Source organism: Trichechus manatus, unplaced genomic scaffold (genome assembly GCF_000243295.1).
Source record: "Trichechus manatus latirostris isolate Lorelei unplaced genomic scaffold, TriManLat1.0 scaffold00233, whole genome shotgun sequence".
NCBI classification, from domain to species: domain Eukaryota; kingdom Metazoa; phylum Chordata; class Mammalia; order Sirenia; family Trichechidae; genus Trichechus; species Trichechus manatus.
Window position 1 is genome coordinate 2,879,710 of NW_004444169.1, and position 12,315 is coordinate 2,892,024.

At 43.5% G+C, this 12,315-nt stretch overlaps 1 protein-coding gene across 1 annotated transcript in view; it reads right to left on the reverse strand.

Annotated features, from left to right (window-relative positions):
• Positions 1 to 9,595, reverse strand: part of ALAS2 (5'-aminolevulinate synthase 2) — a 29,226-nt gene extending 19,631 nt beyond the window's left edge. Inside the window, exons 1-3 of the mRNA XM_004389139.1 lie at positions 9,472 to 9,595; positions 1,488 to 1,683; positions 220 to 342 (exon numbers count right to left, since the gene is read on the reverse strand). Coding sequence (XP_004389196.1) covers positions 220 to 342; positions 1,488 to 1,668 — 304 coding nt within the window. The 5' untranslated portion in view covers positions 1,669 to 1,683; positions 9,472 to 9,595. The remainder of the gene's footprint in view (positions 1 to 219; positions 343 to 1,487; positions 1,684 to 9,471) is intronic.
• Between the last annotated feature and the right edge of the window lie 2,720 nt (positions 9,596 to 12,315).

Sequence of the window (12,315 nt, forward strand, 5' to 3'; positions counted from 1 at the left end):
TGTGTGTGTGTGTGTGTGTGTGTGTGTGTGTGTGTTAGAACTGAGGTGGGGGCCTATATTTCAGTGCACAATCTAAGTTATTGCCTACCATGGCTTTCCTGGAAAAGACTGGACTTCCCATCATGGGATGTGTACTAGATGCCTTTGGATTAGCCTAGCTCAGGACTGTGATGAAGTGGGTTCAAGTAGAGGTTAGATGAGGTGGGATTTGACTCCAACCTTTCTTGAAAGCCTTCACATCCTCCTGGATTTCTGGGGCTGCCTTCTGCACAAATTTGCTCTTCCCATCCTGGAGTTCTGACAACATGAAGGGACAGTGGCCCTTGACCGAAGATGGAGAGTCTATGAAAAGGCAACAGAGTAAGTGGGGGTTAATTTCTAGCCATAAGTTCAGTTCAACAATGATTACCGAGACCTACTTTATGCCAAAGCCCTATCTCAGCTTCTAGGCTGGTGGAATGACACATACTGAAGACACATTGTAATAAGTGCTGGGATGGGAAGGAAGACAGAGGCTATGGAAGTCCAGAAGAGGGAGGGGACATGACCCAGAATTGGAATTGGACAGGCCGGGGGTCTAGGCAGGCTTATCAGAGGAGGTGATGCCCAAGCTAAGTAATGAAGGAAAAATATGAGATACTCAGGTGTCATGGATTGAATTGTGTCCCCAAAAAATATGTGTCACTTTGGTTAGGCCATGATTCCCAGTATTGTGTGGTTGTCCTCCATTTTGTGATTGTAATTTTATGTTGAAGAGGATTAGGGTGGGATTGTAACACCCTTACTAAGGTCACCTCCCTGATCCAATGTAAAGGGAGTTTCCCTGGAGTGTGGCCTGCACCACCTTTCATCTTACAAAAGATAAAAGGAAAGGGAAGCAAGCAGAGAGTAGGGACCTCATACCACCAAGAAAGAAGCACTAGGAGCAAAGTGCGTCCTTTGTACCCGGGGTTCCTGCATGGAGAAGCTCCTAGTCCAGGGGAATACTGATGAGGAGGACCTTCCTCCAGAGCCGACAGAGAGAAAGCCTTCCCCTGGAGCTGACACCCTGAATATGGACTTCTAGCCTACTAGACTGTGAGAAAATAAATTTCTCTTTGTTAAAGCCATCCACTTGTAGTATTTCTGTCATAGCAGCACTAGATGACTAAGACAAAGGATATAGGGAGAGGGTCATCTGAAGCTGAAGAAAGTACAGGAGCAAAAGCACAAAAGCTCAAGACAATAGGGTTGATTCAGGAAATTTTAAGCAGTTTCAGCATGACTGGAGTATAGCGTGTGAGGGGCATGAGAGTCAGGCTGTTTCTAGAAAACTCATCAGAAGTCAGATCACAGGTATATTTTTTAGGCCAGTTCATCCTGCCTTAACACTTTTCACATGACCCCTCCTAATTATTAGGCAACGATGGCCAATATGACTTGCAACCTTGTGTCTTTATTTTTCCAAGACCTAGAAAGTCTTCCCATTCCCCATAGCCTCTTTTTACCTCCTCCAGCCTTGGTTGCCTCAAAGTGGATTTGAGAATAGGTTGGTCCTTGGGTGGCCAGGATGGGACAGCGTCCAACACCAAACAGGAACTGGTGAGTCTTAACCACCTTGCCCAAGAGGCCTGTGAGACCCCGGGACAGCACTGGGCAGCACTGTAGCAACAGGGCCACTGCCACCATCTTGAGCCCGAAGTCCTGCAGAAGGTGGGGAACAGATGAGATTCTGTCATGAGGGCCTGGCTAAAGCCAAGGGTCATTCCTGTGCTGGATCATTTGTCCTTAGCTTCCCATCCAATGCCTGTTGCCTTACCCAGGGTAAGAACTTTTTCCCCAATTTTAAAATGTACCAATAGGGCATCAGAGAGGAGGAAATAGGAAACTGACCCCTAGTCAAAGTGGTGGAGGAAAGAATATCAACTAGAAGTCAGGAAGCCTGGATTCAGACTCAGGCTCTGCCACTGACCCGTTTTGTGATAATGAGGATCACTGAAATGTGTTTGTGTGTGGCGGTATGAGAGTTAACAACCTACCAATCGTTTGGACAACACTTAAGGCCAAGACTCTTTCTAAGAATACTGGCCTGCCAATACAGACAGATGCTACTTATCAGGGCTCTTGAGGCTCAGCCCAGAGCATTTCCTGAGCAGGCCCAGCCAAAGGAGGGAGAAGGAGCTGGAGGCTACAAGTACCAGTTTATGGAGATTCAGAGAACAGGAAGAAAGAGCAGGCTCCAGGCCCTACAGACCATGTGCCTCCAGGCTGCTATATTTCTGTCTGTGGATTTGCTTCTGGCTTAAAAAAAAAAGCACAGATAAGGGAGAAAGCAAAAGTGGGACCCCATGGGGCTGGAAGACAAGGCACAAAGCCATAGTCGATGAGTCAGTGAAAGAGGCAAGAGGCAGAGATTAAGAGAGAGGAGAGAAAGGGGACAGAGAGGTCATAGAAAAAGCAATCAAGTGGCATATAGTAGGTGCTCAATAAATATGTGTTGCATTTGAGAGTAAATTAACAAATAAACAGGGACTCAAATGGAGGAAAGGGAAGGGGAGTAGGGGAAGAGACAGAGGAAAATAAAAAGAAAGGGAAAATGAGGAAAGTAGACAGAGGACAAAGTTGTGGTGGTGGTGGAGTTAGAAGAATAGAAATTGAGGGAGAGAAGGAGACCAAAGCCAGAGGGAAAGGGGGATGGGATAGCGATGGGAACAGACAGGAAGAGGAGGATTGATCCAGAAGGACAGAGGACAAGAGGATGATGAGAAACAGAAGAGAGTCTGAGACAAGTGAGGGAGAGAGAGAGAGAGATTGAATGACAAAGAGATTGAATGACAGAGCAGAGAGAGACAGTTCTGTCAGAGAAAGAGTTGAGAGAATGAGAGAAAGCAGGCAGAAACAAAGAGAGGGATAGAGGAATACAGATGGAGAGAAAGAGACATACAAAGAGAAACAGAGGGAGGACTAGCAAGCAAACAGAGGGACAGTGATAAAGTGAGGCAAGCAAAACAGAGAAATATTTTAAGAAAGAGAAACCAACAAAGGGAAAGGGAGAGACAGGGGTACAGGCACAGACAGACAGGCAAAGGGGCACAAAAAGGACACAAGGGAAGATCAAGGAGCTTAGAGGAATAGTCAAAGACTCAGGAAACTGGGGACAGAGACATAAGAATTGAGAGCAGGAGAGAAGAGAATCCGGCAGGGTTAGACAGTCACAGTCAGGCACAAAGATAAAGGAAGGGGACCTCATACCATCAAGAAAGCAGTGCCAAGAGCAGAGCGCGTCCTTCGGACCGGGGTCCCTGCGCAGAGAAGCTCCTAGTCCAGGGGAACACTGAAGGGAAGAAGGCCGACAGAGAGAAAAAGCCTTCCCCTGGAGCTGACGCCCTGAATTTGGACTTTTAGCCTACTTTGACTATGAGGAAATAAACTTCTCTTGGTTAAAACCATCCACTTCTGGTATTTCTGTTACAGCAGCACTAGATGACTAAGACAGAATTTGGTACCGAGAGAGTGGGGTGCTGCTCTAACAGATACCTAAAATGTGGAAGTGGTTTTAAAACTGTGAACAGATAGATGTGCGGCAGTGACAGAGGACGAGCCGCAGCAGAGAACCTACAGCAGCTGAAAAGCGGCAGCAGCAGAGAACCAACAGCAGCAGAACCAGGAGACCAGTGCAAGATGACACCGGAGCCGACCCAACAGAGCGAGAGAGCTGAGTGCCTGTTCGCGGGAGGCTTCCTGGCAGAGTGGGGTGCCTCCAGGCACTTATACTGGTGGAGCTACAGAGCTTTGGAACACTTGCCCCAGCAGGGCAGATGTGGGCGTGAGGCCCGAGGGCCGAGAGGCCACAGGAAGCAGAAGCTGAAGAGACAAGGGACACAAGAAGCTGAGCCACTTCAGCCTCAAAAGCATGCGTGGCTGGCGTGGTGCTCTGATAGCTGGACTGGCCGTGCTGGAGTGCTCTCTACCTGTCTCCAGATGAAGAAACTGAGTTTGTAAACTGAGGAAGTGGTAGACCTGGGATTCTAATCCAGATTCCTCCGGCTCCAAAGCCTTTGCTCTTACATTAAGAAATATATTTCTTCAAGTCATAGAACTTAAGAATTGAAAGAAGCCTGAGAGATCTTCCAGTCCAACTCCAATTTTGCGGAAGAGGGACCTGAAGCTCAAAGTGTTGAAGTGCCTTGCCCAAGATTCCACATTGAGGGGAAAAAGCCTACATTGCTTTTCCAAAGAAGCAGAGCTGCGACATGGGGTTTTCTTGGCTGTAATATTTCTAGAAGCAAATTGCCAGGACTTTCTTCTGTGGTGCTGCTGGATGAATTTGAACTTCCAACCTTTAGCTTTGACTACTGAAAAGACCTAGAGACAATGGACAATCCAGCAACTAGACCGGGACTTCTAAATACCCTTCCCCATTAAAGGGAACCTTGGAGAAATGGTTGATTCCAGATCTTGGGCAAGAAATGTACAAGATGAGCGTGGAGCATATCATTCACTAGAAAGTCCTCAAAAGGACTCAGGAGCTAACTTGAAAATGTTTTCACTGCCCAAAGATGGGGCAATTTCAGCATCAAAAGAAATAATAACAGCTTGAAACATTAACCACCATTTGTTCACAATAATACTTAAAAAGCTCATTGTGAACTTAGCCAAATGTTAAGGAATTAGCTCATTATTCTGAAAATTGATAAAGATTCAAGCAAGATACCTTTCTTGTACAAACAATACTTCAAGGTAACTGCACAGTTGATGTAGAAAAACTATCTTTATAGAAGAATTTCAGATAATAATTAAGCAAGAAATTATAGAATCAAAATGTCTTCATTTTGCAGTCCCTAACAAAATTGATTCAGATGGTGAACATAAATGTCAGCTGGAAATGTTCAGTGAAAAGCTGAGAGGAACTTTATAATGGAAGGATGCGGCTCACATGACCTAATAAAACTGGATGAATATTTGTAAAAAGAGAGACAACAAAGCATTTTGTCCCTCCTGATGTGATGTAATAGGAAGTACACAATACCATCTATAAAGAATTCTAGGGAAAAAATCAAACCTGAATCTGATCGATTTACAAAAATAAAAGGGAATGAGTGATGTAAATAAATGACACCACAGGAATACAAATCAGCAAAGTACACAATGTGAGATACTCTGTAAGAGTTTTTTTTTTCCTACTAATTAATTGCAAGAAAAAGAAGAGGAAAAATTAACCTATGAATTAAAAGAACACTTGAGACATAATAACCAAATGCAATATTTGAGCCTTTTGTCAATCCTGATTAAAACAAATGAACTAATAAAAAGAAAAGAGACAGAGAGAGAATACATATCATATTCTCAGTACCATTATTATTTTTTTAGGAGTGATAATAGTATTTGTAATAAACAGTATTAGAAATTAAAAAAAAGATAAAGGAGAAATGCTGCCAGAGACTGGGGAGGGACCAACAAAGAAGAGTTAGGGGAAGAGACGCACAGCCCTATTGAGGGAGATGACAGAAAGACTGAAGGACAGAAAGAAGAGAGTAGAGAAAATGACAAGGTCAAAGGATAGAGACAACCTGCTAAGGCAGGTTGGAGCTTTGTTGGGGAGAGAGGGCTCAGAGATACCAAGAGAAAGAGAGAGGAAGAGGGATAAACAGAATGAGAGAAAAAGGGTAAGTTGGAGAGCCAGAGTCAGAGGGCAAGACAAGGTGAGGGACAGGACAAGGGGAGAGATAATGGGGTAACAGAATCTAACAGCACCTCCAGTGTATAGGGCCTTATGCTGTGAGGGACAAGATCAAGAGGAGATTGTGGCCCTGACCGCCTCACATGGCAACCTCCCTCACCTCTTACAGAGCAACACCCCTCTCTTCCTGATCTCACAGAGCAAGCACCCTCCCCCCACCTCACAAAGTAATCCCTTCCCCTTGTTCCATCACAGAGAATCCCCCACACACTCTCACAGGATATCACAGCAGCCTGGGTTGGTATGTAGCCAGGGCATACAAGCCCTGAAATTGGGGAAAGCAGAAGGGTTGTCGAAAGGATTAAATGAAATAACCCATGTTAAGCCTTTAGGACAGTGCCTGGTACGTAGTAAGTTTTTAACGAATGTTAGCTTTTCATATTCCAATTCCAGTTCCCCAACTCCCTTGTTGGGTGTCCTTGGACAAGTCATTTCCCTTCTCTGGATCTCAGTTTTCATCATGTGTCAAATGTGAGGTAATAATGTTTACCTCACATGGTAGGTAGTAAATTCGATCCAATGTCTACCTCATATCTGGAGATATAAATTTCTCTTCCTCTGACTGCCTGCAAAGGCTAAAGCACTCAGGGTTGAGCCTGCAGACCACAGATAAAGTTCCCAGGGGTTATCGCCATTGGGGTCTGACCACTCCCCAGGCTGAGAGCAGGGCGTGGGAGGGAAGAGGAGCCCCTTCCTGGAATCGTGTCTGAGCATCTGGCTGGGGGTGACCCTAGCTATTGGCAAGGAGGAGGTTGGATGGTCCAGGGAGAGATAGGTAAGAAAAATGGCTAGTTTCCAGGCTCCTGCAAACTCCTTTCTCCAGCATCAACACTGACAACAATAATGACAACATCATTGGAGCTCATTATGGGAAAGATGGCTCCAATATTAGGGGCAAACTCCGTGGTGGATTTAATGTCTACTCCCATGTATAAAATTGGAACAAGTTCAATCATCTCCAAGGGAATTTTGGCCATGATATTCTCAGGGTCCTGGGAAAGTATAGACTACTTCTTGGAACTTATTGAATTCTCAAGATTTTCAAGCTGCAGTTCAAATTTCTCCTCTTCTGAGACTCCCTTCTTGGATTTTCTCCTCAATTTGCTTGGCCATTTTTGTGACCCATAACCTTATGACCTGGAATCTGTTTCCATTCCATCCCACTGCCTACCATAAGACTGAGGTGAGCAAAATTAAATCAAGGAAGCATTTTAGGCAAAGCACAGGCTTTGGAGTTAGACTACTTGGTTTAAATCCTGACCCTACCATGCTAGCTCTGGGACCTTGGAAAAGTCATTTCCCTGCTGTATATCTTAGTATCTGTAAAATGTAGATTATAATAGGGAGAGCCTACATCACAGGGGTGTTGTGAATATTCAGAAAGATAATCCACATAAGGTGTTTAGAAGTGTGTTTGTCCCAGAGTAAGTATTGAGTATTAACTATTATTTTTATATCCTCCATTTTCAATGCAGGGAAAGCAAAGGTACAAAGGAAAAGTGAAAATCTGGAAAGCTAAAGACCTGATTCTTATCGCAACCCTGTTATAATTTACTGTGTGAACTTGGGCTCTGTACTTCCCCTCTCTGAGCCTCAGTTTCCTCACAGATATTGAACTAGATAGTTGCATATATCCCATCTGGTTCTGACAGCCAAACAATCACAGAGCACTCACTGTGCCAGGCCTTGTTGTAAATGCTTCATGTGCATTGACTCACTTAATTCTCACAACAACCTGGGAGGGAAACACTAATATCATCTCTATTTTAAAGATGAAGAAACCAGGGCTTCCAACCCATTTGTTCCATTTCAACCCCTTGCTGAGAATTTGCATTTCTAACAAGTTCCCAGGTGATGTTAATGCTGCTGGGTAGGGACCAATTCTGAGAACCACTAGGAGAGCCCAAACCAAACCCACTGCTGTTGAGTTGACTCCGACTCATAGCGACCCCATAGGGTTTCCAAGGCTGTAAATCTCTACGGAAGCAGACTGCTACATCTTTCTCCTGAGTTGCTGCTGGTGGTTTCAAACCACAGACCTTTTGGTTAGCAGTTGATTGCTTTAACCACTGCACCACCAGGGCTCCTATTAGTAGAGCACTGGCTCACAAAATTTATTATACATAAGAATCACCTGGGGATTTGTTAAAATGTAGATTCTGATTCAGTATATCTGGGGTGGAAATGCAAATTCTCAGCAGCGGTTCGAACTAGAATGAACAGGTTCGAAGCTCTGGAAGAAAAAGATTAAGTAACCTGTCCAGGAACCAGAGCAAGTAAGTAGCAGGATCAGGATTTGAACCTAGACAATCTGGTTCCAGAGCCCACTAACTTAACCACTATGGATCTAGGATTCAAATATTAGTACATATCTTCTTGACTGAGGGTCTGACTCCAGACATTTATCCCCTCTGCTGTATCCTAATGAGTCCCTTTCCAGGACATTTGATTTTGAACTGTGACAAATGCCTTTACAGTAAAGGCTTTACCAAAGGAACAGATCTCTAACTAAAGTAGAATTTCAGGTACTGTTAAACATTCATTTCATTCATTCATTCATTCATTCCACCTTTTAACAACATGTGTACCCAAGTATGGTAATCGTTGTCAAGGGTCTTCTTAAAGCAATGCAAAGCAACTCAAAGAAATGATACTGGAATTTTAGGCCAAGTGACAGATCATTGCTCAAAAGTTTTCCCTGTACTTTTAAAATCCCATCTTATGTCAGCACCAATCTGCAGTCCCAGGGCCAGAAGGGCCAACCACAATCCTACCCCAGTGGAGAGCCAGAAATCATTGTAACATTCCTTGCTCCCTCCCTCGCCTTTGTGGGCTTACTTTGCACGAATCAGTTAGATCTGGAGGGAAGTGGTTACTTCTCAGGAGTTGGAAGCATCAAGCCTTACTTCCCTCCCTACCACACTCTCCCCACTAATGAGGAATTGTAAAGAATTTTAGATATTTGGAATTAGAGGATAAGAAATTCTTAGAAACAGAAAAATTTAGAAGACAACATCAAAATCAGAAGGGGTTGTGAAAATCATAGCCCAAACTCATTTTTTTCTGAGGGTAAGTAACCTGTCTAATCCAGTGGATTAGGGTGAGAATGCAAATCTCTCAGTGACACAACATTTCTTTTTCACCTTCTCCCCTTAGTTTTGCTAATCTCTCAATGCTCTCAAATCTCTTTCTACCCAATTGAATATTGCTACCATCTCCACACCCCCTCAGTTTTTCCTCCCCAACTCTGTCCCCCTGGGCTCTGATCCTTTGGGCTGTGCAGTCAGCCAAGAAGAGAGCGGGCGTATAAAAGAGGAAGGGATGGAGAACTGCAGGGAGAAATATCAAGACATTTTTCTGGGAGACAGAGAAGAAGAAGAGAGAGATAGAGAAAGAAAGTCAGGGAGACTGAGATAGAGAGTTGAAGAAACAGAAAGGGAGAGAGAGAGAGATTGAAGAACTCAAGAGGGAAGAAAAAAGAGAAAGCGAGAGTGTCAGAGAGATAAAGTGAAGTGAGAGTGATCTTGAACACTAATTAATGAGAAAAAATGGGGAAAGAGACAAAAGAAAACTAAAAATAGGGAGAGACAGAAAGAGACATGGGAGGAGAAAAAAAGAAAATGACAAAGAGATTCCAAGAAACAGACGCAGAGAATATCAGATCTAGTCAGGCCAGAGAGTCAGTGGGTGGCATAGCTCTGAGGTGGGCAGGCAGACCAGAGAGAGGGCACCAGACTGAAAGCAGCTCTTACCTGTTGCCCTGCACTGAGGACGAACGAATGACGGGTGGGTGCTATGGGTCAGGACTGGGCATTTATTCCTTCCTCTATGGCTCAGCTCCACCCACCCCGCCTTTCCCTGGCCTGGCCCTGCATTGGCCCCAAAGGTATCTCAGGGCCCTGCTGGAGATAAAACCCAAAGAAGTCCCCTCTCACCTCCCCCCTCACCCAGCACTGGTTCCCCCTGTCTATCTTCTTTCTCTCCTCTATCGTGGGTAGTAGAATGAGTTCCTTTGGAATCAGACTGTTAATATGTATAGCTAGGGCACCTTGAGCAAACCCACCTCTCTGACCCTTGGTTTCCTCAACTATAAAAGAGGGACAATAAAACGCAGAAGCAACTGTAGTACAAGTGGGAAGAGCTTTGGAGTCAGATCTAGATACAGTGTTGTGCTTATGAGCTCTAAGCCTCAGTTTCCATAATGACTACATCCTGGGGTTATTGTAACTACGTAACATCATGACAGAAAACACTTAGCATAATGCCTGGTCTAAAGAAATAACAGCTAATGTTGACTGAGCACTTACTACACACCAGACCCTTTGTTAAGTGCTTTACACGGATTAATTTACCCATCCTCATAAGGATATTGAGAGATAGGTACTATTATCCCCATGTTACATATGAAGAAACTGAAGCTTGGAGAGGTGAGTTAACTTATCCACAATTATCCAGGTAGTAAGTACAGAGCCCACCTAGGAACCCAGGCAATCTGGTTCCAGAACCCATACTCATTAAGCACTACACTTCCCTCTTAAAATACAGAGTTAAAAATTTAAAGTTCCCTTTCTTCTTTTTTCTATCACCATCTCCTTATCTCTTTTGAATTTTGTTCTCCTTTTCTCACTCTCTTCTTCCTCTTCTCTTCTCTATCCTAGGGCAGCAAGACTATCTCATAACCAGACAATTTCATCTGTGGAGCAGATTATAATCATTAATATATTTATGTAAGATGGATCATACTCTACATATTGATCTGAAAAACTATTTTTTCCGCATTTGACCACATGCCAATATGCCACAAAGATCTTTTCACATAAATTCATTTTGTTTAGTGGAGCTATAATATTCCAGAATTTGAATGTACCATAATTTATTTAACCATTCCTTTATTGATGGACTTTTATTTCCAGGGATTTTTCCCACCTTCATTATGAATAATGTTGCAATAAACATCTTTGGGCATATGTGAGAGCATTTTGTATAGAGTAGCCCCCTACAAAAAAGAATTCCTGGGTCAAAGGGTATGTAGACATTTAAAGTTTTCATACTGCCAATTTACCCTATACATGTGCTACACATCCCCACCAGTGGTGTATGAGAGTGTTTGTGTGTCTGTTTTCTCACAAACTCTCCAATAGCATCCACTATTTTAAACATTTTAAAAATCTTTGTTAATCTGATAAGTACTAGAAGTGGTATCTCAATGTTGCTTTGATTTGCCTTTCTTTGATTATTAATAAGATTATCTTTTCAAATGCTTCTTGGTCATTTGCATATTTCCTCTTGTGAATTGCCTGATCTAGTTCTTTGCCCACTTTTGGAATGGGTTGGCAGTAAAGAGTAGTGTGTTAAATGTAAGAGTTCTGGAGTCAGTCTTATCTGGGTTTTCTTACTCAGTAGCTATGTGGTTCACTAAACTTCAGATTCCTCATCTATAAAATGGGACAATCATATCTCATAGTATTAATGTAAGGATGAGATGTAACTATTATTATTGTCACTGTTTATGTTTTCTTTCTTGAGTTGTAGGAGACCTTTCAATAGTATGATTATTAACACTTTTCTGTGATATTTGTCACTCCACTTGAATTCATTCTTTCATTTGGCAAATTTTTATTGAGTGTCTACAGTATGCCAGGCACTGTGCTAGGTGCTGGGGATACAGCTGCAAAGAATTGGATAGTATGGATATAGTAGAGTGTACTTAACCATTTTTTTTTAATTGAAGATTGTCTCCAGTTCTTCTGGCAGGTATTTCAAATAGAGCTGCAATAACCCCAATCTCCAACTCGTTAGCTGGCCGATCATTTGTCACTTTGAAAACTGAGCTTAGATATAATCACTACTAGAAAACCTGCCCTAACTGGTCCCTTCCTCTGGACTCCCACACCCCTGGGTCCCCTCCCAGCACTTATCATGCTGTACTTTCTATGCCTTGTTTTATGTTTTCCTCTCCCACTTGGCCTTCAGCAACTTGAGAACAGGGATCTGAAACCTTTGGCAGGAATGGGTGTCAGAAATGCTTGTTGCATTCAGTTGCTTTTTCTCTGCTTCTCCCACTCATTCTGCCTGTACATAGGAAAGCAACAGGAGGATGAAACCCACCAAGATTAGTATTCCTCCAAGCTGTCCTAGACAAGTACATGAAGTGCCCTTTTGGAGTAAGGTGGCTTGGGATTCCCAGCTTGTTGGGACAGCTGCTTAGGTTGAGCCTCTCTGTACTATACCTGGTCCAGGAGAGTGTGCCACAGTGTACAGATGTGGTTGTGCCAAACATCACCTCTGCTTTTTGGGAAAATGTTCCTTTTTCTCTTTGGGTGGTGGTTGTGTGGGTCTCATTTCCTTGGGAGACAATGCAGTCTGGGGGAAATGAGTTCCCGTCCCAGGTGTTCACGTGGCACTCCTCAGTGAATATTTCACTGACTCTCCTTTCCACAGTTCCCTCTCTACCTTCACTGATTTATTCTATTTCTTGGCTGACACCTGTTAGTTGCTGTGGAATCCATTCTGACGCATGGTGTCAGATTCATGTGTACTCCATAAGCCCTGACCTTACAGAAGTTCATTGCCAGGCCTGTCTTCGAGGCACCTCT